At 26.7% G+C, this 21,977-nt stretch overlaps 2 protein-coding genes across 2 annotated transcripts; one reads left to right on the top strand and one right to left on the bottom strand.

Moving 5' to 3' along the window:
* The first annotated feature begins 10,982 nt into the window (after positions 1 to 10,982).
* Positions 10,983 to 14,984, top strand: LOC103482752 (ABC transporter G family member 11). The gene is made up of 10 exons (XM_008439064.3): positions 10,983 to 11,637; positions 11,956 to 12,245; positions 12,334 to 12,505; positions 12,602 to 12,724; positions 13,002 to 13,130; positions 13,238 to 13,432; positions 13,738 to 13,824; positions 13,914 to 14,186; positions 14,259 to 14,366; positions 14,470 to 14,984. Exons 1-10 carry the CDS (start codon positions 11,278 to 11,280, stop codon positions 14,821 to 14,823), a joined length of 2,091 nt encoding a protein of 696 aa, XP_008437286.2. The 5' UTR covers positions 10,983 to 11,277; the 3' UTR covers positions 14,824 to 14,984.
* Positions 14,985 to 15,765: 781 nt separating this feature from the next.
* LOC127144322 (probable 2-oxoglutarate-dependent dioxygenase AOP1) lies at positions 15,766 to 17,067 on the bottom strand. The gene is made up of 3 exons (XM_051080190.1): positions 16,633 to 17,067; positions 16,198 to 16,539; positions 15,766 to 16,091 (listed from the first exon to the last, which is right to left on the bottom strand). Exons 1-3 carry the CDS (start codon positions 17,010 to 17,012, stop codon positions 15,809 to 15,811), a joined length of 1,005 nt encoding a protein of 334 aa, XP_050936147.1. The 5' UTR covers positions 17,013 to 17,067; the 3' UTR covers positions 15,766 to 15,808.
* Positions 17,068 to 21,977: the final 4,910 nt, after the last annotated feature.

Genomic DNA, 21,977 nt, shown 5'->3' with positions numbered 1-21,977 from the left:
CTATATGTTGATTTGTAAAATTTAGATTAGTGTAGCCTTTGAGAATTAACTTCTCTAAAAATTTGACTTTTCTAAACAAAAAAAATATATATATATTTTACTTATTTCACATCTAATTTAGATGTGTCGAACCAATTTAACAAGACACTTTAAAAGTTATAACGATTAATTCAAATTAAGCATAATCTTATATAATGATATTCTATTTTTAGTTTTTTGTGTTTAAACTTCGTATTTGTCTATCAACCATTCATTTGGTGTGTTTATTCTCATTTATATGTACTAATGGTTGAAACGTTCGTTAAACATGAACATAAAACAAATTTTTGGAGGTCATTTTGGATGATGGTATTAGGCCAGCTTGAAACTTATTTTCGTTTTCATTTTTCTTTATAAAACCAATGATTTGTTTTCTCACAATTTATTTATTATTCTCGTGTGTTGGTCACAAACATTTGAATTTTTTTCCTGTAAAAAATTGAAAGCTAATTTTTTTAAAAAAATATAAGTTGTACCCAAGCATTATTACTCTAACTTAATTTATTGTTAAACCAAAGTAAGTTTAACATATAGTGTATTAGCACGACTTTCGTCCCTAAAAATCAAAGCTTCAACCTTCATCTTAGGTTGTTGTACTAAAAAAAATTAATCATGATCGAAAATAAAATAAAGTGTTTGTAGTAAAGTTAAGATGAGTTTTTTTATTTAAAAATTATCATAAAGATTTAAATAGACACATTGATATATTCGTCGGAGAAGCTCAATAGGTATGAAAACAGAATTATTTAATAATTAAACTTAGAAGTTTAAAAACGTTTCCAAAAATTTATTTAATCTTATTTTTATATTTACATCAACGACATTGACAAAAGTGTATAGATTAAGTTATATATAAACATATTAAAATTGGTAAATAAGAAGAAAAGTTGTTTTTTAAATATAAAGAAAAAAACTATCAAACAAGTTTGTGATATTTTTATAATTATAATTAAAATAAAAGCATAAATAGTTATAAATCATATATTTATGTTATAATTATAATTCTTAAAAAACTTAGAAAACAAAAAATATAAAACATGAAGAAAAAAAAAGAAAATGTATCGAATGAAATATATATATAATATTAGTTTCACATCTCCAAATTCAGCCACGTTTTTCTTATACATTTGTATGAATAAATTATCAAATGATATATAGTATAATATTTTACATTTTATACACAATTTGACAGTATTTAAATGATTGGAGGAGACCCTTTTCAATTGGGTCGTTTGTTGAATATTGTTTAAGGAAAGTGTTTATTGGATAAATTGCTTCTTTGTTGACATATTTAAATTATTGAATATGGACATATATTTGTGAGTGCTAGTCTATAATAATTGGCACATGGATTCAATTTGTTCATCTTAATTAAAAATTCAACCCACCTATCAATAAAATAAACCAATTTAAACAAGATGTCTATCATTGTATAATGGACCGATTGGATTGATTTAAGAAAAATTATTTTTCAAAAAACTCGTTTTGATTTATAGAAGTATATTTTTAAATTTTTTCTAAATAACTTTTTTTTAAAATTAAATATTTGAAAATATAATACAAATACATCGTAAATATGTAACTAAAAATTCATTTTAAAAAAAAAGTACTATGTCAAGTGAGTCATACTTACTTTGACGAGGGTATGAGAATTTAAATTTTTTATATAATAAAAAAGGTATTAGGCCAAATCCACAACGAAATAAGAAAAATCCATCTCTAATATTAGAGAAACTCTCCAAAGAACACACAACACTATATTAAACTAATTTTAGGAATTTTATTTGACAGATATAACGAATTTGACTTTTTGTATAAATTCGTATAGACATTCATTTATGTCTATTACTAAAGTGATATATGTCAATCTATATGAGTTTATTGTAGATATAAAGTAAGATATATGCAATCTAAATAAGTTAACTCATTTTGCTATATTTAAAATATCATTCGATTCTAAAACACCAATCGATCTAAATTTACGACTAAACAAATTTACAACTAAATACAATAATTCTTCCGATCAAATTTTATAGTATGATATTTCACAAATTTATAAGTTAAAATATAAAGTAATAGAAAAGGGGAAATAATAAAAATTAGAATGATAACTTTTTACCCTTTATATAACAATCAAGTGCGGTGAATTTTGTCTTTTAGTTTTTTTTATAAAGTATAAACAATTAGTTTTCTTTATGTTAAAAAAACCAGAATAAAAGATGTTTTAATACATACAAAGGTGATTTTCGAAAATTAATCATATTTCTTTCAATTTCTTATATTTTTTACAATTTTTTTTTAAAAAAATCGATAAACTATTTACACTCTATACAACAAAATCACTAAAAGATAAAATTTATTATATTTGATTTTTCTATAAAGTGTAAATATTTTCACGAATGTTCTATTTTTTTATAGTTGAATTATTAGTCAAGTTCCAAAAACAAAAACAAATTTTTAAAAGGAAGATTACTTCAAATATCAAAACCTGTTGAAAACATTTACAAATATAACAAAAAATTTCAAAATCTATTAATGATAGATAATTATAGACACTGATGAACCAGTGATATCAATAAAACTCCATCATTACGTAGGATCAGTAAATTTTAAAATTTTGATGTATTTAAAAATCATCATCTTTACAAGTTATTAAAATATATCTTGGTTTTTTAAACTACGGTAAAAATTGAATAACTGAAATTTAAAAAAGAAAAGAAAAATAATGTTTTTAGACATAAATTCTTAATATTTTGATTTTATCGAAATGGTGGATGATATTAAAGAATAAATAAATAAAGGGAAAAAGAAAATCTTAAAGAGAATAAATAAATAAAAAAAAAAAACAAACAAAAGCTGGAGATTTGGAAGTTAGGTTAGGTCAGTAAATATTATACTTTTATATAATGAAACATTTTATTATTATCTATTGAAAAGAAAAGAAAAGAAAAGAAAATAGGAATCTTTGAATATACACGTTTACCATGCGGCGGAGAGACGGTGGATGCTGACCTTGACAGCTCTCATGTCCTCTTATTCTTTACTCTTTCAATTTTGTCTCTTCATTTTCATTTTCTATCTTCCATTGTTCAACTTTTTTTCACCAAAACAAAAAAAAAAAAAAACAAAATTATTTTTCTTTCCCAATATATTATGAATGAGGAGTTAAAAAAAAAAACATAAGAGATTTAATGAAAATAAAGTTGTATTTTATGTTTTCGTATATATGTTTAGTGATGTATTCAGAAATTGAATTATAGTTTTTAAAAAAATATTTAAAATAATTGTAAAACTAGTCTTATTTATTTATTAAGATTGTGTTGGTAATTAATTTATTTTTAAAAAGTCGATTAAATTGTAATTTTAGTTTTTATTGTTGAGAGAAAGTTAGTGTTTAGTCTATTGTTTGATAAAATCTCGTATATATAGTTTTTATGATTTGACAACTTTCGTAAAGAGTTTCTATGAGCTAGACTATTTTATATGATTTTATCATACCAAAATAGTAATTTTATATGTAAATCATATAGATACCAAATTTCCAATTTAACCTAAAAATCTATATAACTATTATTTTATATTATTATATAATTTATAATACATTATATAATATACTATAATAAAAAAAATTGAGTTGAATTTCTAACTTGACATATTGTATTTTTAAATGTCTTTATATGATTATGTAATTCTGTCTTTTGAGATATAAAACTCAAATTCTAGTTATACAACGAAAACATAAAAAATAAAAAATAAAAAGTTATTTTAAAAAAGTACGCTACTTAGATTACAAAATTTGAAAGCATAAAACATAATCCAAATTATCTACCAAATAGGTTCGAAGTTCTCTAAACTTAAGCTACTTGATTGGAACGTTAAATTGGTTATTATAGCGAATAATTATATTTTAGTTTAAACGGTAAACATTCAAGTTTATACTGTGAATTGATTTTAATTTAAATACAAAATAATCATAAAATAGGTAAATAATAAAAAAATTTAAATAGTCTTGCGATAGCTAAATATGAATTATAATAAGAAAAGTCGTAATAGATAACACCTTTAGAATCAATTGTTATATGTAAACAAAAACTTGTAAAATTATAATATAGTAAAACTTATTAGTGAAACTCTATGGTTGATAGACTCTCACTAGTAATAAATTGTGTCGTTAATATACTTATAAAAATAAGACGACTTGAACCAAATCTAAAGAGAACTGAAATAAATAATTATCATCGAGCTAATTAACAATTTTGATATTAATTATTTATTTAGACCCCTTTAAAATAGAGGAACCAATGGAGTTTTTATGTATTATCCTTTTCAAAGTTGACATTTTCCATTCAACACATTTAAAACTTTAGTTAACTTATTGTTATTTTTAATTTAATATCAAACCTTAGTATGGTTATTTATTAATCTTTTTAGCAAGTAGATCATATGGTCTTATTCACGCGTTTAGGCGATGCATAATATATCATATCATAGTAAATTAAAAATGGAAAATGATTAAATGAATTGACTATTTTCTCCCTTATTTAAGTCTGCATATTGTGTCATTTATGAAGGTTAATTATCGTAATTAGATTGATTCTTATTTCTTACTTCTTTTTTGGGAAATTTTATAATTTTTTAAACCATTAAATATTAGAAAGAAAAAAAAAACATCTCCATAAGTCCTTTTAAAAAGGTAAATAAATAAATCTACAAAAATATGATAAAACAACAATATTTTCTTATTTGATATAATGTTCTAATTTAAGATTTTTAATTTGACCATTATTAAAATTAAACGACAAATTAATGGTGTTGGTTTTATTGATAAAATTATTAAAAGTATTTATAAATATAACAAAATTAAAAATTTATTTAATTAACTAAATTTCACATCCATCATGAAAAAAGTATAATTATATGGAAATATCAATAACCTAAGATATGAAAGTAAAACTATTAAGATACATCACTATTATATATTCATAATATTTTTTCATTTTTCTAATTCATATCTTAAGAAGATATCTACTCTAAAAAAATAGGGATTCTTTACATGTGGGAAAACATCTTCCTATTTTACTTTTTAAAATTTTCATTTTTAGTCTAAATCAAAATTTAATGATATTTTTTAGAGTTAAAATATTTAAAAGAATATATGAAAAAAGAAAATCTACTAATTTTAGAGGTCAAAGAATAGATTCGTTTTTTAAATGTACAATTTTAGTAACCTGTAGACATTAAACGTTGGAGACTAAAAAAATATATAATTTAAAGATTAAATTTAGAACTTATTTTGAAATCGTCGATGTCAATTTCTAAAACAATATAAAATATGTTTTTAATCGATGAAAATTATTTTTAGAAAATATAGAATAAAATTTGAGTAATAAAAATATATTTAAAATAAAACAAAAGTGATCTTAATAATTTCAGGAGTCATCAAAGGGTGCAATTTTTTCAAGAGAATATGAACGAATTGGATAAGGTTTTCTATTTCGAAGAATGAGTAAAAAGGCCAAAGGTATATTTATATTATATTCTGATTTAAAACAATATTAGAATATACCTTTTTCTTTTGGAGATTCTTACTTTAAATAAAAATATTTCCTTTTCTTTTTTTACTTTTTTTTTTCCTAATCCAACACCTTTAAAGAAAGTAATTAGAAAAATTATTCATATCACAAAAATAAAATATTAGGTTATGTTTGGCCTCTTAATTTTAGGTATAGTTGATCATATTTGATGTATACGTTTCATAATGTTAAATTTATGGTCATTTTAATTTAATCACTTATTTTTTAAAATGTTAAAATTTTTACCTTAAAAGTTTTTAGATTTATGCATTTCAAAATTGTGAAGTTGCAATATTTAGAGATTTATAAACTAAACTGAAATTAAAATAAAAAATTAATTAAAGAAATGTAAATTTTTTATAGTAGAGTTCAAATAAAATTATACTCAAGAATATTGGAACAAAATAATATTTTCCCTTAGTTTTCCATTTGAATAAATAGTTTTCAATTTTTATTTATTATATTAAATAGTTTTTATTATTTACTCTTTTTTTTTATATAACAAATGAATAGTTATTCGATTTAATTTAATTTAATGAGAGAACATTTACATTATCAAAATTTTAATTTCTAGACAAAAAAGTCATGATATTGTTGAATTAAGTTTACGTTCACTAAATTCTAAAAATCTTACGGTATGGTAAGAGAATGCCAACAAAAGTTATATATAATATACAAATAAATAAAAGAAACGTTTTAAAAAATAATGAAATATTTACAGAAAAATACATCAAATTGATTTTAACCTATTTAAAATTTTTATTATATTATGTAAATAATTTTATTTTTGTGCTATTACAAACCATTCTATATATATATATATATATATATATATATATATATATATATATATATATATATATATATATATTTGAGAATGGAATGTTTTTCAATTTAATGTTTCTAAGTTACACAAATTTAATAAATAAAGAAACTCAACGTGTTAAATGTTCACAGTATCCATATTCAATTCGACATTAATACGAGAGAGCTCAATTATTTTTTAATATATTTATTTTACATTTTTTACAATATATTTTATATATTTATAACTATATACAAACAAGAGGGAAAAAAAAATGTCAATTTGCAATCTATTAAAACTTAGGAACTAATAATTATATTTATTTAAATGACGATTTTAAAGTTTTAGTCGAAACAATTATAACTTTCACATCCTTTTCAGAAAAAATGCACGAAAGTGTAAATTGATACAAAAATTTAAATTTTAATTGATATAATAATCATTACAAATCAAGATTTTTTTTCAAAAAAAGAAATTTCAACAAAAAAAATACGTTTCTATTAAGGACGTTTTAAAAAATAAAACATTTGACGATTTTCACTATTAAAAAGTCATAATTCTAAAAGAAAAAAAATATAATTTACCACATGGTTTGTAAATAAATAATTGATTAAACTTCACAAATAAATATTTTTATTTCTAAATATAATATAATGAATCAAATATTCAGAGATATAGAAAAATTTAAATTTTATTGAGTATTACTGTATTGATATATACCGATAAAAGTCTATAAATGTTTATCGATAAACTTTGACGTAAATAAATAATTTTAAATTTTATTATATTTTATAATAATTTTAATAATTTTTTTATTAAAATAGGAAAAATTGAAAGGAAGGAAAGATGTTTTATTTAGAATTTGCGTAGAGAAGGGAATTTAAAAAATAGTAAATATTTGGACACTCAGTGGCATTAGACTATTCAATTCAAATAATACCTATCTATATATATATATATATATATATATATAATTTTATTACTTATTTCAAAGCCAAATATTTAGTATCCATTTTAATTAGGTCTGACCTAAATGTAGTAAGTTTTTGTCTCTATCTTTTTATCTCCGTAACTCCAATAGACACCAACAACATACAATTTTATTTTATTACAAATTTGTTCTTTAAAAAGTCATTTCTCTGACCCTCTCTACTTATCCACACAGTCAAATTCAACTTTAAGACTTTTTGATTATTTCGAAAATTAAAGTTTGAAATTTAATAAAATTTTGCTATTTTTGTTTTATCTTTTAAGTTTAAATAGAGAATAAAGAAGAGGTTTTAACAATTGACTAGATAAGGATGCTCAAATTCGTTATAAATAATGTTGGAGTTAATATATATTTTTTAAAAAATAAATTTGAAAATAGAATCAATAATTCAGATCACAAAAGTGGTATGTTACTTTATTTCATATAACATATAATACCCTAAGATGACTTATTGTATTTACCTTTAACGGTTCAAAATCATCTCCTCTCGCATATTGTAAAGGTAAAAAATAAAAAAGTCATTAAAGAACCCCAAATCCACGAATCCAAAAAATATATATATATATATTTCTAGTGTAATATATTGATAGACAATAATAGAAGTTTATCGATGTCTGTTATTGATAGAATCTAAAATCTTATTATATGTCGTAAATATTTTAATTTATTTTATTATATTTAAAAAGGTATGTATGTATACATATTTATTTACTTGTTTAATGAAATAACAAACAAAATATGAAAATAAATAAAGATCCATTGTAGTTTGTATGTACTTTTCCATTTTGTACAACTTAGAATAAGGTAACATTTTATTTTGGTTAAAGGATCATAAATGCATTTAAAATACGAGTTTGTTTCAATTATATTCTTAATAGTTAAAAATATTTATTGTTCTAAGAAAATTATAAAAAAGGTAAAATGGATAAAATATTTATGATAAAATCAAGTAGAATAGATTTTTATCGTTTTTATAGGCATAGTTGGGGTTTTTTTTTTTTGTTCTTGGAAAAAACTCCATTTTAACCCTTGTAATTTTCTTTTACCTTTCGAAACAACCAGACCCTTAAGTTCATCGATGATGATGTATACACTCATGTATTGCTTAAATAGTCAAATGTAGACACATACGAAAAGTAGTAATTGAAGGTTAATTAAGGTTATCAAACCAATAGCTAAAAGAAAGAGCTCTGTGGGGTTGAAACGAAGAAGAGAATATGCATGGTTCACATAGAGATAAATCGTATGCTTTTATTTGTTTTCATGTGCGGGTTTAGATTTGTTCATACAAGTAGATACAAAGTTTCTACATATAAATTTAACAACAAAAGTTTACAAAGGTTATTACGAAACAAATTTTGAAACTAAAGGCCATTAGATATAACCGAAACCGAGCCATAGTCAAAACGATATTAATTATTTATAATTTAACCATTTTCTTTTTAAAGACATTTGGCACACCACGTCACGTGTTTCGTATATATCTATAATATTGACTATATTAAAGGTTGTCTTTTGTTTTTTTTAAATGGTGTAAACTGATTAATTTATAAAAATCTACCGTTTTAATTTATACAAGTAATGGCTGAATTTTAATTGACGTATCGTCAAAGTTTAAGAACATAATAACACTATTTCTCAAACGTTGTTCTTTAAGAGAAAAAAATTGTTTAGTTTTTTGGAGGTTGAATTGGGCCTTTGTCGAGAATGAGGTTAGCTTGCTTTGAGGCCGCGTAATGGGCCTGCACTCACGAGGCCCATTATGTTTTCCATTTTCTTTTCTAGAAATATAATTGTTTTTAACTTTCCATCTCTTTAATATAATTTTCAAGTTAATTAGTTTATTTTCTCAACTATTTTTTCTTTTCATAAAGTCCATTCTATATCTTTTTTTTTCTCTTTCAAATCGATTAGTTTAATGCAAATGAATCCATGTATTTTTACATAAATTTAAATTAATCTGCGTAGTATGATCAAACACGTTAGTCCTATCCAAATTCAAGTTTGATTTATTTATTTATTTATTATTGACAATTCCAACTTTCATTTAATGTTATTTAATAACTCATGTTTTTAAAATTGATTTTTAATGTACAAAGTAATTTCAAGCCCAATCATTTCAAGAACACAAATATGATATATATATAAATAATAATAATAATAATTATAATAGATAACAATTTTTAGAATAATTATTAAATATGTAGTAACATTTAAAAAAATTGCAAATATAGCTAATTTTATCGTTAATAGACTCTTATGGTTTATCAGTGATAGATCAACATTTATTACATGGTTTATCAATTATAGACTCCTATAATCGATATCATCGATAGAGTTTGCTATATTTACAATTTTTTAAAAATATTGTTATATACTTAATTATTTTGAATATAATTGTTATATTTGCAATCATCCTAAAAAAAATAGATAAACTAAGATTAAAAAAGTAACATTTTTAAAAACAATAAAATATAACAAAGTATTTATAAAATATAATAAAATTTCAAATTCTAAGAACGATTAATACTAATAAAAATAGATAAATGTTGTTAAATTGTTAATAGATTCTCAATTACAATAATTGTTTATAAAATAATTAAATACCATGAACATTTAATAACTGGAGAGAGTCTTTTAAAATAAAATTTAACTCTTTTCAGAACAAGAAAATATATATATATATATATATATATATATATATTTATTTAATTTTTACAATAAGGAAAAATATAATAATGTAAAAATAATATAATTCTTCCATTCTATATTCATTCAATAACCATGTTAATTGCTAGTAAATTGGTTGACACACATTTTGCTAAGATGTTTGACCAACGTGTATGATTTTAAGATTTCAACCCACTTCTAATCGTCAGACTTTATACACTTCTTATTAAAGTGATTTCATTGAAATTAAACAATGTTTATATACTACATAGTACCATTTTTATCAATCATGATACAAATAAAGATATATAATAATCTATCGTAAATAGCTTATGATATTTTGTTATATTTGAAGTAACTTTAAATGGTAAAAATATTATAATTTGATGAAAACAGCCTTGGTTCAACAATAATTATCAAATGGACAAAAGTTCAATCCTCACCGTATTTAAAAGAATAAAAAAAATGGCAGTGTAGTGTTACATAGGATGTGGAATGGGGTAAGGTTATGAATTTTAATGCAAAGCGGCTAAGGTTATTAATTAGAGGCGGATGAATTAACGGTTGGTTGTTGTATGGCTTATGAGTTGGACAGGACGAACTGCAATACCCATCTTCTTCCTCCTGCTGCCTGCAACAAAACTAACTGCAATTAAATGGCGGTTGACTCTTTTAAATATCCAAATTTAAAGTTGGGAAATTTTTTTTCTTGAATAATAAGTGAGAAAGTTTGGTTTCTGTTCACATCTATGATCTATTCATGTAGTTGAGTTGCTGCTGATTTAAAGAGAAATGTCACTGTTCCGCCATGGAAGGTAGGAGCAAGCTGTCGGCCTTAGTAATCAATGCTCCTACCAACATCTACCAGTTCCCATTAATTACGCATTAGAAATATGCTTTCCCCTTCTTCTTCATCATCTTCTTCTTCTTCTTACTCTGTTTTCTCTTTAATCTCTTCCAAAAATTTAATTTCATCCTTCATACGATTCGTGATCTTTTGTTTTTTCAGGCTGTTTTCGCATGGGGTTTCCTTTTTTTCTCCCCCGAATCTTCTCAGTCTAACTCACACGATACTCATTTCACTAATTGCAGTCAATCTCACACCTCTCTCTCTCTCTCTCTCTCTCTTTCTCTCATATATATAAAGGGGGAAACGGAGGAAAACAAAGGGGTGTTGTGCCGGGGTGGCGGTGGTGGAGATGGAGATTGAGGCGAGCAAATCGACGGGGAATGGGGCGGTGGCGATTGGGTTGAGTCCTTTGAGTGAGACGCTATGGCGAGAGAAGACGAACACGGAGATTGTTGGGGACGTTTCAGCAAGATTGACATGGAAGGATCTGACGGTGATGGTGAGCTTAAGCAACGGAGAAGTTCAGAAAGTTTTGGAAGGATTGACTGGTTACGCTGAGCCTGGAACTTTCACTGCTTTAATGGGACCTTCTGGTTCTGGAAAATCTACTCTTCTTGATGCTCTTTCTAGTCGTCTTGCTTCTAATGCCTTTCTTTCTGGTACCATTCTTCTCAATGGACGCAAAACTAAGCTCTCCTTCGGCGCTGCGGTCTGTTCTCTTCTATTTTCCTCTGTTTTCATACTCTGCTCTGCTGTACTATTGGCTGTTTTGATAATCTCTGGGGTTTTGGGTAATCATTTCCCATAAACATGATTAAGATTGTGTATTAGAGAAAGGGTTTCATTATGTTGAGTTAGTATTACGTAGGTGTTTCTTAAATGGATGATTAACTTTCTTTCAGCTGGATATAAGACGGTTGGGATTGGAAACGGTTTTTTTGTTTGTTTTTTTCTTGGGAAACAAACATAAATTTTGAAGTTGTGATCTCTTTTATTGTTATGGTTCTTAAGTAATCTTCACTCTCAGGCATACGTGACTCAAGATGATAACCTGATCGGCACATTGACGGTGAGGGAGACGATAGCCTATTCAGCTAGGCTTCGTCTCCCGGACAAAATGCCATGGGAGGAGAAACGAGCTTTGATAGAGAGCACCATTATCGAGATGGGCCTTCAAGATTGTGCCGATACAGTCATTGGGAACTGGCATTTGCGCGGAATCAGTGGCGGCGAGAAGCGGCGGGTTAGTATCGCCATTGAAATTCTCATGAGGCCTCGATTGCTCTTTCTCGATGAACCTACAAGTGGACTCGACAGGTACGTCGAAAAAAATCCTAACCCTAGAAATAAAACACTAGCAGAAAATTGCTTGAATTTGTAATTGTGGGTTCTGTGATTTTGGTAGTGCTTCTGCTTTCTTTGTTACTCAAACATTGAGAGCTTTATCGAGAGATGGAAGAACAGTGATTGCCTCAATTCATCAGCCAAGTAGTGAGGTTTTTGAGCTGTTTGATCAACTTTACTTGCTGTCGGGTGGCAAAACTGTGTATTTTGGTCAAGCTTCAGAGGCTTATGAGGTGAGGATTCTTCCATTTTTGAGCTAATGCGAGTTACAGCGGTGAATTTTTTCACCATTGTTGGAGGTTTTGATATTGAATCATTGATCTGTGCAGTTCTTTGCTCAAGCTGGCTTTCCCTGTCCTGCTCTGAGGAACCCTTCTGATCATTTTCTTAGATGTATCAATTCAGACTTTGATAAAGTCAAGGCCACTCTCAAAGGTTCTATGAAATTAAGGGTATAATTTTTTTTTCCAATGAAGATTCTATGGGTTGAATATGATAGCAAATCATGTTTTTCATAATTAAAGTTGCTTAGATAAACAAGGACAGCCAGAAATTTGAGGCCAAATCATATATTTCTTTGTCTCTAAACCTGTGTGCTAATTTAGTATATAGGAAGATTTAATCATTTAATGTCCCCTGCTTTGTTCAAGCTTGGTTGCTGAGCAAGGACAATCAAAATCCTTTTACTGAATGCTGATTGCTAATTTCTAATCCATTTGCGTTATTCAGTTTGAATCTAGTGATGATCCTTTGGAGAGAATCACCACGGCTGAAGCAATGCGAACTCTTGTCGACTTCTATCGTTCGTCACAACATTGTTATGCAGCATTAGAAAAAGTTGAGGAGATGTCTAAATACGTAAGTCTTCAACTAGCTAGTTTAATCCACACTGCCAAATTATTCCCAATTCAACATTACTGATTCCTGAAGTTTTAACATTCTTCACAAACTCCATCGTGTTGCAGAAAGGAACAGTGTTAGATTTGGGAGGGAGTCAAGCTAGTTTCTTTATGCAAGCGTTTACATTGACAAAACGTTCCTTTATCAACATGTCAAGGGACTTCGGTTATTATTGGCTCAGGCTTGTGATTTATGTTGTTGTTACAATCTGCATTGGAACCATCTATCTTAACGTTGGAACAGGCTATAACTCCATTCTGGTATTTAATTTTGTTTACTCTGCTTTGTGCCTTCCTTTTTCTTTACAACCTTATCATTCTTCTAAGAATTTCCTATTGTATAAGATAAAAGTATGAAAGAATAGACATTACATCAAGAGCCAAGGTTAGATTATGTTGCGTCTAATGTGACCATTCAAAAGCAGCGATTTTAGGACAAACAAGTCTGATTGTTCTGTTTAAAAGACTATCTATATAAACAAACTAATGATTTCAAGAAATAAATTCAAATTCATTGTTCAATACTAACAAGTTCACGTATCTTGATCTGCTATAATATGGTGTAGGCTAGAGGATCTTGTGCATCTTTCGTCTTTGGTTTCGTTACGTTTATGTCAATCGGAGGATTTCCGTCCTTTGCCGAGGATATGAAGGTAAAATTCATAGTGAAACACTGAAAATCTTGCATCATCTTGATTACAAGAGAATGATTTAAAATTTCAACATGAATATTCTCCCCCAGGTTTTCCATAGGGAGAGATTGAATGGTCATTATGGCGTTGGTTCATTTGTCATCAGCAATACCATCTCAGCCATGCCATTCCTTCTACTAATCACCTTCCTTTCTGGAACTATTTGTTACTTTATGGTTCGCCTTCATCCCGGCTTCGAGCATTACTTGTTCTTTGTGTTGTGTCTTTACGCTAGCGTCACCGTAGTTGAAAGCTTGATGATGGCTATTGCCAGTGTTGTCCCCAACTTCCTTATGGGCATCATCATTGGTGCTGGAATTCAGGTATTTTTTCATGTTGCGTTGTGTAATCATTTCGATTTCTTCGTCTTACATTTGTTGTATGATCAATGGCAGGGTATCTTTATGTTAGTTTCTGGATACTTTAGGCTACCAAACGACATTCCGAAGCCATTTTGGCGCTATCCAATGTCATATATCAGCTTCCATTTCTGGGCATTGCAGGTAAAACAACAAGCAAACACATAATAATCAACAATTCTCTGTTGGTTATAAAATAAAGCTCCATGATTGATTGATATATAAACAAAACACAATGCATTCTCAGGGCCAGTACCAGAATGATCTACTAGGCTTGTCGTTCGATAACCAGTCACCACTTCTTCCAAAGTTGCCAGGCGAATACATCCTAAAAGTAGTGTTTCAAATTGACTTGAACCGATCGAAATGGGTGGACCTCAGTGTCCTTTTCGGCATGATAGTAATCTACCGTCTCATCTTCATCATAATGATCAAGATTAACGAAGATGTGACTCCCTGGATCAGAGGATACATAGCAAGGAGAAGAATGCAACAGAAAAATGGTATTGTGAACACAACAGTTGCCCCAGATGGTCTCACTCAATCCCCTTCTTTAAGGAGTTATGTCGCCAACCGTACAACGAGAACGAGTCGGAGGTAAACCCGTGCTTTTTAACGGTATTTGATTAATATGACAAGAATTTGCCCGCCTCTGTAGTGCAGTTTCTTGCTACATATAAAAGAAGTTTAATGTTAGGATTTGAAGTGATTTATAGCAAGACTATTGGTTTTTATATAAAGTGCTTTTTTCCTTGGAAGCCACCCAATTTTTCTTCTGTGATCAAAGACACAACAAATCCCACCGGAATTGTTGTTACTATTAATAATTTGTAATTAAGAAAATTTATTTCCGAGAAAAGAAAAAGAAAATAGTCGTTGGATCAAGATGTTGGTCAACTTGAATAAGACAGAAATGTGATGGGGGGCAACGAACTCAACTGTTTTCCTTCGGTTGTTTATGTCAAGTCAAAATTCTTAATTTTGTGTTTGATTCTTGGTTAAATTAATTAATACATGAATACTAGGAATGTAATTAGTTGGATTGTGTTTTAATCCCGTTCTTAATTTTTCCTTTTTAGATTAAGAAAATGTCATATGATTTAATCCCATTCTTTGAAATGATCAACCATTTTCCAAATTTTACAAGTGAATTTGATAAATAAATTACAAATTAAACATTCAATGGCTTAATCCCATTTATGCAGTTGAATTTCATTTGTCATATAGTAGTATTTTTAGTATTAAAGAGGTGGGATTCTTCAAAGGTGGACTCAAATTCAATAATAGATCAAATTACACCATTTCTTGTGAAATGATACTACTTTGAGCTATACATTTTTACAACATTATAGACATAAAAAAACCAAAAGAGAAACAAAAGTAAGCATCTATGAATTGGGCATTTCAAGCCAACTGACTATAGCCTCAAAATTCAAGGTGGGTTCTAAAATTATAAAACTAAGGTTATCTATTCATTTGGAATAACTTTTTAAGTGTTTGTTTTAAATACAACATTTTAAACACTTAAAAAGTCATTCGATATGATCCGTAATAGTAAATTGATATGGATACGATGGATTTATTACTCAATGCAAGAGAAGAGGACTTCGAGTATCCATATCAATGAGGCTATTTCCAACTCCACAATAAGCTTTGATGGCACAAGGAGAATTTTGACCTCTCTCGGTGCTATAGAAACGAAGAAAGTCTTGATGATCAAAGGGGTTGAACAATTGGGGATGTTTGTCATCAACCAATTCTTCAGGAATTTGAACGATTCCATTGTTGAATGAAAACAATCCAACTGAATATCTCTCTCTATTTCCACTCATTATCACTCTATGTGGTGGTGAGTGAATCCTCCCATTGCTCCATGCCTGCCAACAATTAATGGTTGATTAATGATTAGTTTGGCTTAATTAATTTAATGTTAATCTTAATTTGATGATGAAGAATTTAATTAATAAAATGAGACGAACTTACAAAGAAAGCATCTCCAGCCATGACAATGAAAGATGAGGTTGAAGATGAAGAAAAAGGATGATATTGAATCCATTTGTTATCTCTTGTTTTGATTTGCAAACCATTGACTTCATTTTGATGAAGAATTGTGAGAAAGCTCTTATCAGTATGAGGAAAAGCTCCCAAATTCATCTCTTTTTCCTTTGGGACTCTATATTTTATCATTCTCATAAGATATTTTGTTGATTCCATATGACTTTTTAATGCATTCCCAACCCCATAGCTTTCAAACACCATCCTTTTCACCCTTTCGTCCAATTCCGATACCAATTTCGCATACGTCGTCACACTTCCACTGCAACAATAACAAAAATGTTTAGGATAATGCTCATATTATTAGATCATGAATATGGAGTTTTTGTTTCGTTTCAAAATTAAGAATAATTACCGGAAAGAGTCGTTTCCACGAGAAGGCCACATGAGATTAGTGAAGGAATTGATATTGGTGGGGAGAATGGGGTGTTCGATACCCATACTTTCATGGATTGGCATTAGAGGATTTTGACCAAAGTAGCCATGGTATGGCTTCTCAGAAACATTTTGAAGCTTCCTCTCCAATGGAACATCATCGAACAATTCTTTTAAAGAATCAAACATATTCGAACTTACTTCTGCCGAAACGCTGTCGTATAATGCTACAAAACAACCATATTCTTCAAGAGCCTCTCGAACTTTCTCCATTGTGAAAACCCATTCCTTCGTTCCACTCTTCAAATTCTCCGAACAAAACTTCACAACTGGGAGTTCATCACTCATATTTGTTGCCATTCTTCTTATTAATGTCTTTTCACAAATAATACAAATTGTGTTTTTGGGTTTGATTGGATGTGCAAAATAATGGCACTACAACACTCCTTTTATAGCCAAAATATTTTCAAAATAAAAGAATAATTAATTGGAATGAAGAAGAGGGTGTGCTTGTTTAATGTTTTAATTATAGTTATTTATTTAGGGGAATTGACTTAGAGGAGAAATGAGATTAAATAATGAATAAAATGACCGACCAAGCAGTTTTCAAATATTATTATAATGGAAACCTTTGTCAAACAAAATAAAGAAATTAGTTTATAGTTATAGTGATTGGGCACACAGTTTTCAGCCGTCCTGTTTTAGTTTTAGTTCTTTTTTAAAAAAGAATAGTTTATATTAAAATTATGAAATAAATCCAAATTTATTTTGCTTACATTTTAATCCCCATGTTTGACTTTCTGCTTTAAGATAAAGTAGAACGAATTTAGCTCATGAATGTTAGATTGGATTGTTATTATTATAATTAATAAAGACATTTCTATTTTCAGCTCCTCTAGTTCTTTAATTATTGGATAAGTAGATGTTATACGTCAAAAGAAAAAAAAGAAAAAAAAAAATAAGAGTTAGTACGAAATGCTCTCGTCCGAAATATGATTAACCTAACATATGATTACGTAAATCTCTAGTGATTTGTTGGATAAATTGAGTTGTCCTGCATTCTGCGCCCACCAACGAAGTGCACTACCAGATGTAGCTCAATACAATGCTGCTACATTACATTTTTATTTAGAAAATTGTATCAAATGACCAAAAAATTTAGAAAAAAAAAGTAGTTTAGAGAGCTTCTTTTTTGTATATTGTACATATGAAAAATATGATAAGTGATTAGATATATCAGAAGGTTATGTAAGAGCTATTGTGGGCTATCTGTTTTTAAATTTACTACTTTTACAAATTTAAAAAATATAATGACATGGGTCCTATTATGTTATTTTTCAAATGCTTTTTTTTATTTATTTTTTAAAATAACAATTTTTTTAATTACTTTTTCATGTGAAAGAAAAGTGGAGAGTACAATAGATATTAATTATTGTTTTATATTAATTATTATTAACTATGATGATTTGACAATTATCTTGTTGATTTTTTTAACATATTGTATTAAACTTGTATGTACGGATTAACTTTAAGTTTTTAGTCAATGGTCTAAAAGCAATCTGGTTTGAGACATCACTATTATGTTATTGTTTTCTCTCCATTTTATATATATATTTTTTTTCTTTCTATTCCGAATCCACAAGTGAGAGGGGAGTGTTAGATATTGTATTACACTTATCTTCATCCATCAACTTGAGCTTTATTGGATCGATCACTAACTTAATATATATATATATATATATATATATATATATATATATATATATATATATATGTTTTTTAAAAAGTATAAAAGTAATTTAAAAGTATATGTTTTTTTAAAGTTTAAATTAAAGAAAAAAAAATTCTTTCATGGGAAATTATTATAAAAGGTAAAATATTGAAAAATATTTATAAAATATACCAAAATTTTAGGTCTAATCATTGGCACGTCGATGGACTTCTATCAATACCTACCCTCGATAAAATTTAACTTTTTTTACTATATTTTATAAAAAATTTGGTTCATTTTTACTATTTTTAAAAATGTCCATTTTTTAATTCTAAATTTCATTCGACAATAGTAAATAATGTCACGATTAATTTTGATTTGATCCTATGAGTATTAGTTTGAATTTAATTTTTTTAAAAAATGTCATCGTTAGTATTAGATGCAAGTTAAAAGTATTTCTTTTAAAAAAAATCAAAAATAATTTTGGAACATTATAAAATATAACATATTATTTATATCATTGTCTATTGATAATAAAATATGAAATTTTATTATATTTTATAAATATTTTTAATAATTTTATCACTTAGGATAACAATTTTTTTTTTTTAAATTTCATATTGCTTAAGGAAAAAAAAAAAAAAGTGATCATATGCAAAGAGTATGTGAAGTCGGACAATTATTTGTATAAATACAAGACCGATTAATGTATAGGTTTGCATTACATGTATCCCCTTTTTTAAATTCAAACGAGCTATGCATTATATGATTAATTATAATTGTATAAGTGATCAAACGTGTCATTTGATGTATAGCTAATAGAAACTGAAAAGTCAATAGAATAATTGGATTTTTGGAGGGTGTTGAAGGCCACATTTATTATCTTAATTAATTGGAATCTATTTACATTATTATATAGTTGAAATTCTCCTTGCATACTTCATGAAAATGACTTAACACCTCACTACATACCTGAAAGAGTGCTCTACATTAATTTTTCTTTTTTTTTTTTTAGTGACAAACCAAAGTCTGCCTTATCAATATTTTTTAGTGTCAAACTACCAAGTGTGACAAAAGCAAAATACAATGAGCTAATTAAGCTAACTAGGGCATCATGATTCATGTGCATATCGAAAGCAAATGTCGTGAAACAATGGAGATAATAACTAACTTCATTTTTACATAGTTGTGTTTAATACACCGTTTTCAAATATGAATATGAATGGTAAAAGAAATGATTAAAATAAATGAAATATGAGAAGTAAAAATGGGACGTAGCAAAATTTATTAGTAATTCGAATTTTGACTTTATTATTAATTAAATTTAAAGAGATCGACTACATCTCTTAAGTTGACATAATTTATCAAACATTTAATTTGATTTGAACCCTCAATTGTCAAACACCTAACCCTAATAGTTGAGGTTGTCAAAGAGAAAAGTAAAATAAAATAAAACCAAGACGATTGAACATTTTAGATTTTATGATTTTGTTTCTTAAATTTTTAGTACAATAATTATGGAAATAAAAGTTCACGACCTTGAATGAATCCCTAAACTAATTAGGACTAATTAAATTTATTTTGATCCATAAAAATAAATGTTGGATTAAATTAATATGGTTAGAGATCCTTCGAAATCTTGTTTCTTCTAAAATAGTAATAATAAATATTAAAATTTATTCATAGGGCAAAATTCTTAAAATTTGGCTAAATTTATGGGTCAATTTCATTTTTTTTTAAACCTTGTTAATAATCCATGTTAAAGTTTTAAATATTGTGCTATTGTTTCATAACATTGTTCATAATTTTCACCTTAATTAAGAAATTCTTGATCTTAGTATTTATTTTAGTATTGGGATTAGTAGTTTTGTTATTTAACCAATGGAATAAAAATGAAGGATCCACCATGAAAATTATATTATGGTATATTATTAATCCACCCAAAATTTATACATAATCAAAGTTACGATTCATTCAATTATTTAATTACAAAATGTCAGTAAGATCGAATTTTAATTTATTTTTTCTCGTTTAGATCTTTTTACAGGCTAGAAATGTTGTAAAAAGATAAAATGTAATTCATATTTAATGCGCCAAAAAAGGATCCTTCAGTAACCAAAATTTGGTTATTTGATTTTGGAAGCAAAATCAATTTTCCTTTGTAGAAGATTATGAACACAATATGGTAGAACAGATCAAGAACACGAGGTTCCGTTGTGTCATATATCAATCGATAATAAAAAGAAGTAACTTAGCTATCTTCTCAAGATCATAGATCCTTCGATCCTTTTCATGTGAGATCTTCGACAATTTCTTACTTTGTTCATAATTATTGTTAAACCCTCTTTGGATTCTTTAATTTGTTGAAAAGAATTTATCACAGGTTTTGAAAAAGCATATATATTATTACATAATTCAACCAAACTCTATAAACCTTTATAATAAAATCGACATTAAATTGTATGGACTTTTAAATCGTGACATGACTCTAAACTACATGGGACATGGTTCTTTTAAGTATATACATTTTGGTACGTATGGTATTACGTCCTTTTCATAAAGTCTCCATGCAAAATTTCAAACTATATTCTAAATGTACATTTTTCTTCGCATATAATAAATAATGTGTCTTTCAATGCTTTCAAAATTCAAGTGTATGGTGACGAAGTTTCAAACTTTAAATTTCTTTCTGATTTATTTATTTTATTTTATGTTAGTTTCTTCTTCTTCTTCTTATTATTAATTATTATTTTTTATAGTTATCAATATAAAAAAAAAAAAAAAAGTCATTTCCCTCTAAAGTCAATAAGAATATTCAAATTTTTTGATCCCACTACGAATCCTAATTTTTTTTATACAAAACTAATTAGAGTTATTTTTAAATATTTATAAAATATAACAAAATATTATTATTTATCTACGATTCATTGTAATAGATTGATCACATACAATAATCTCTATCTCAATCTATCGCATATAAATGGTGAGACTTTAATATATTTATAAATATTCTAAGAAGTTCCATAATTTAAAATAAATTTTCGATCAATTTTATTATGGGATAGTTGCAAATGTAGTAATTATATTCAAAATAATTAAGTATATAGCAACATTTTAAAAAAATTGCAAATATAGCAAAATTTGTCAAAATCTATCAATGATAGTAGTCTATTACCGATAGACCATGTAGTAAATGTTGGTCTATCGCTGATAAATCATAAGAGTCTATCAACGATAGAAGTCTATCACCGATAGATTTTGCTATAATTGCAATTTTTTAAAAATGTTGCTACATAGTTAATAATTATTCTAACAATTGCTATCCATTCTAATTACCCTTTTATTATTCTAAAGAGAAGGGCAACGTGATTCATTGTGTATAGCTTATTTTGAAAGCCACATTATATATAGTTCCACAAAATCTTGCAGTCGGTGACAAAAAAAATAGTTCATTAGATATGGTTTCATGTATTCATGAACGTGAACCTAATTCCATTTCTTTTTTAGTGGAAATTAAAACATTAATTCACTACTCAAACTAAATTTATAAATAAAATTCATATATATATATATATATATATATATATATAATATATATATATATATATATATAT

The sequence above is a fragment of the Cucumis melo genome, chromosome 12 (assembly GCF_025177605.1).
Source record: "Cucumis melo cultivar AY chromosome 12, USDA_Cmelo_AY_1.0, whole genome shotgun sequence".
Lineage (NCBI taxonomy): Eukaryota > Viridiplantae > Streptophyta > Magnoliopsida > Cucurbitales > Cucurbitaceae > Cucumis > Cucumis melo.
This window is presented reverse-complemented; position numbering and strand designations above follow the sequence as displayed.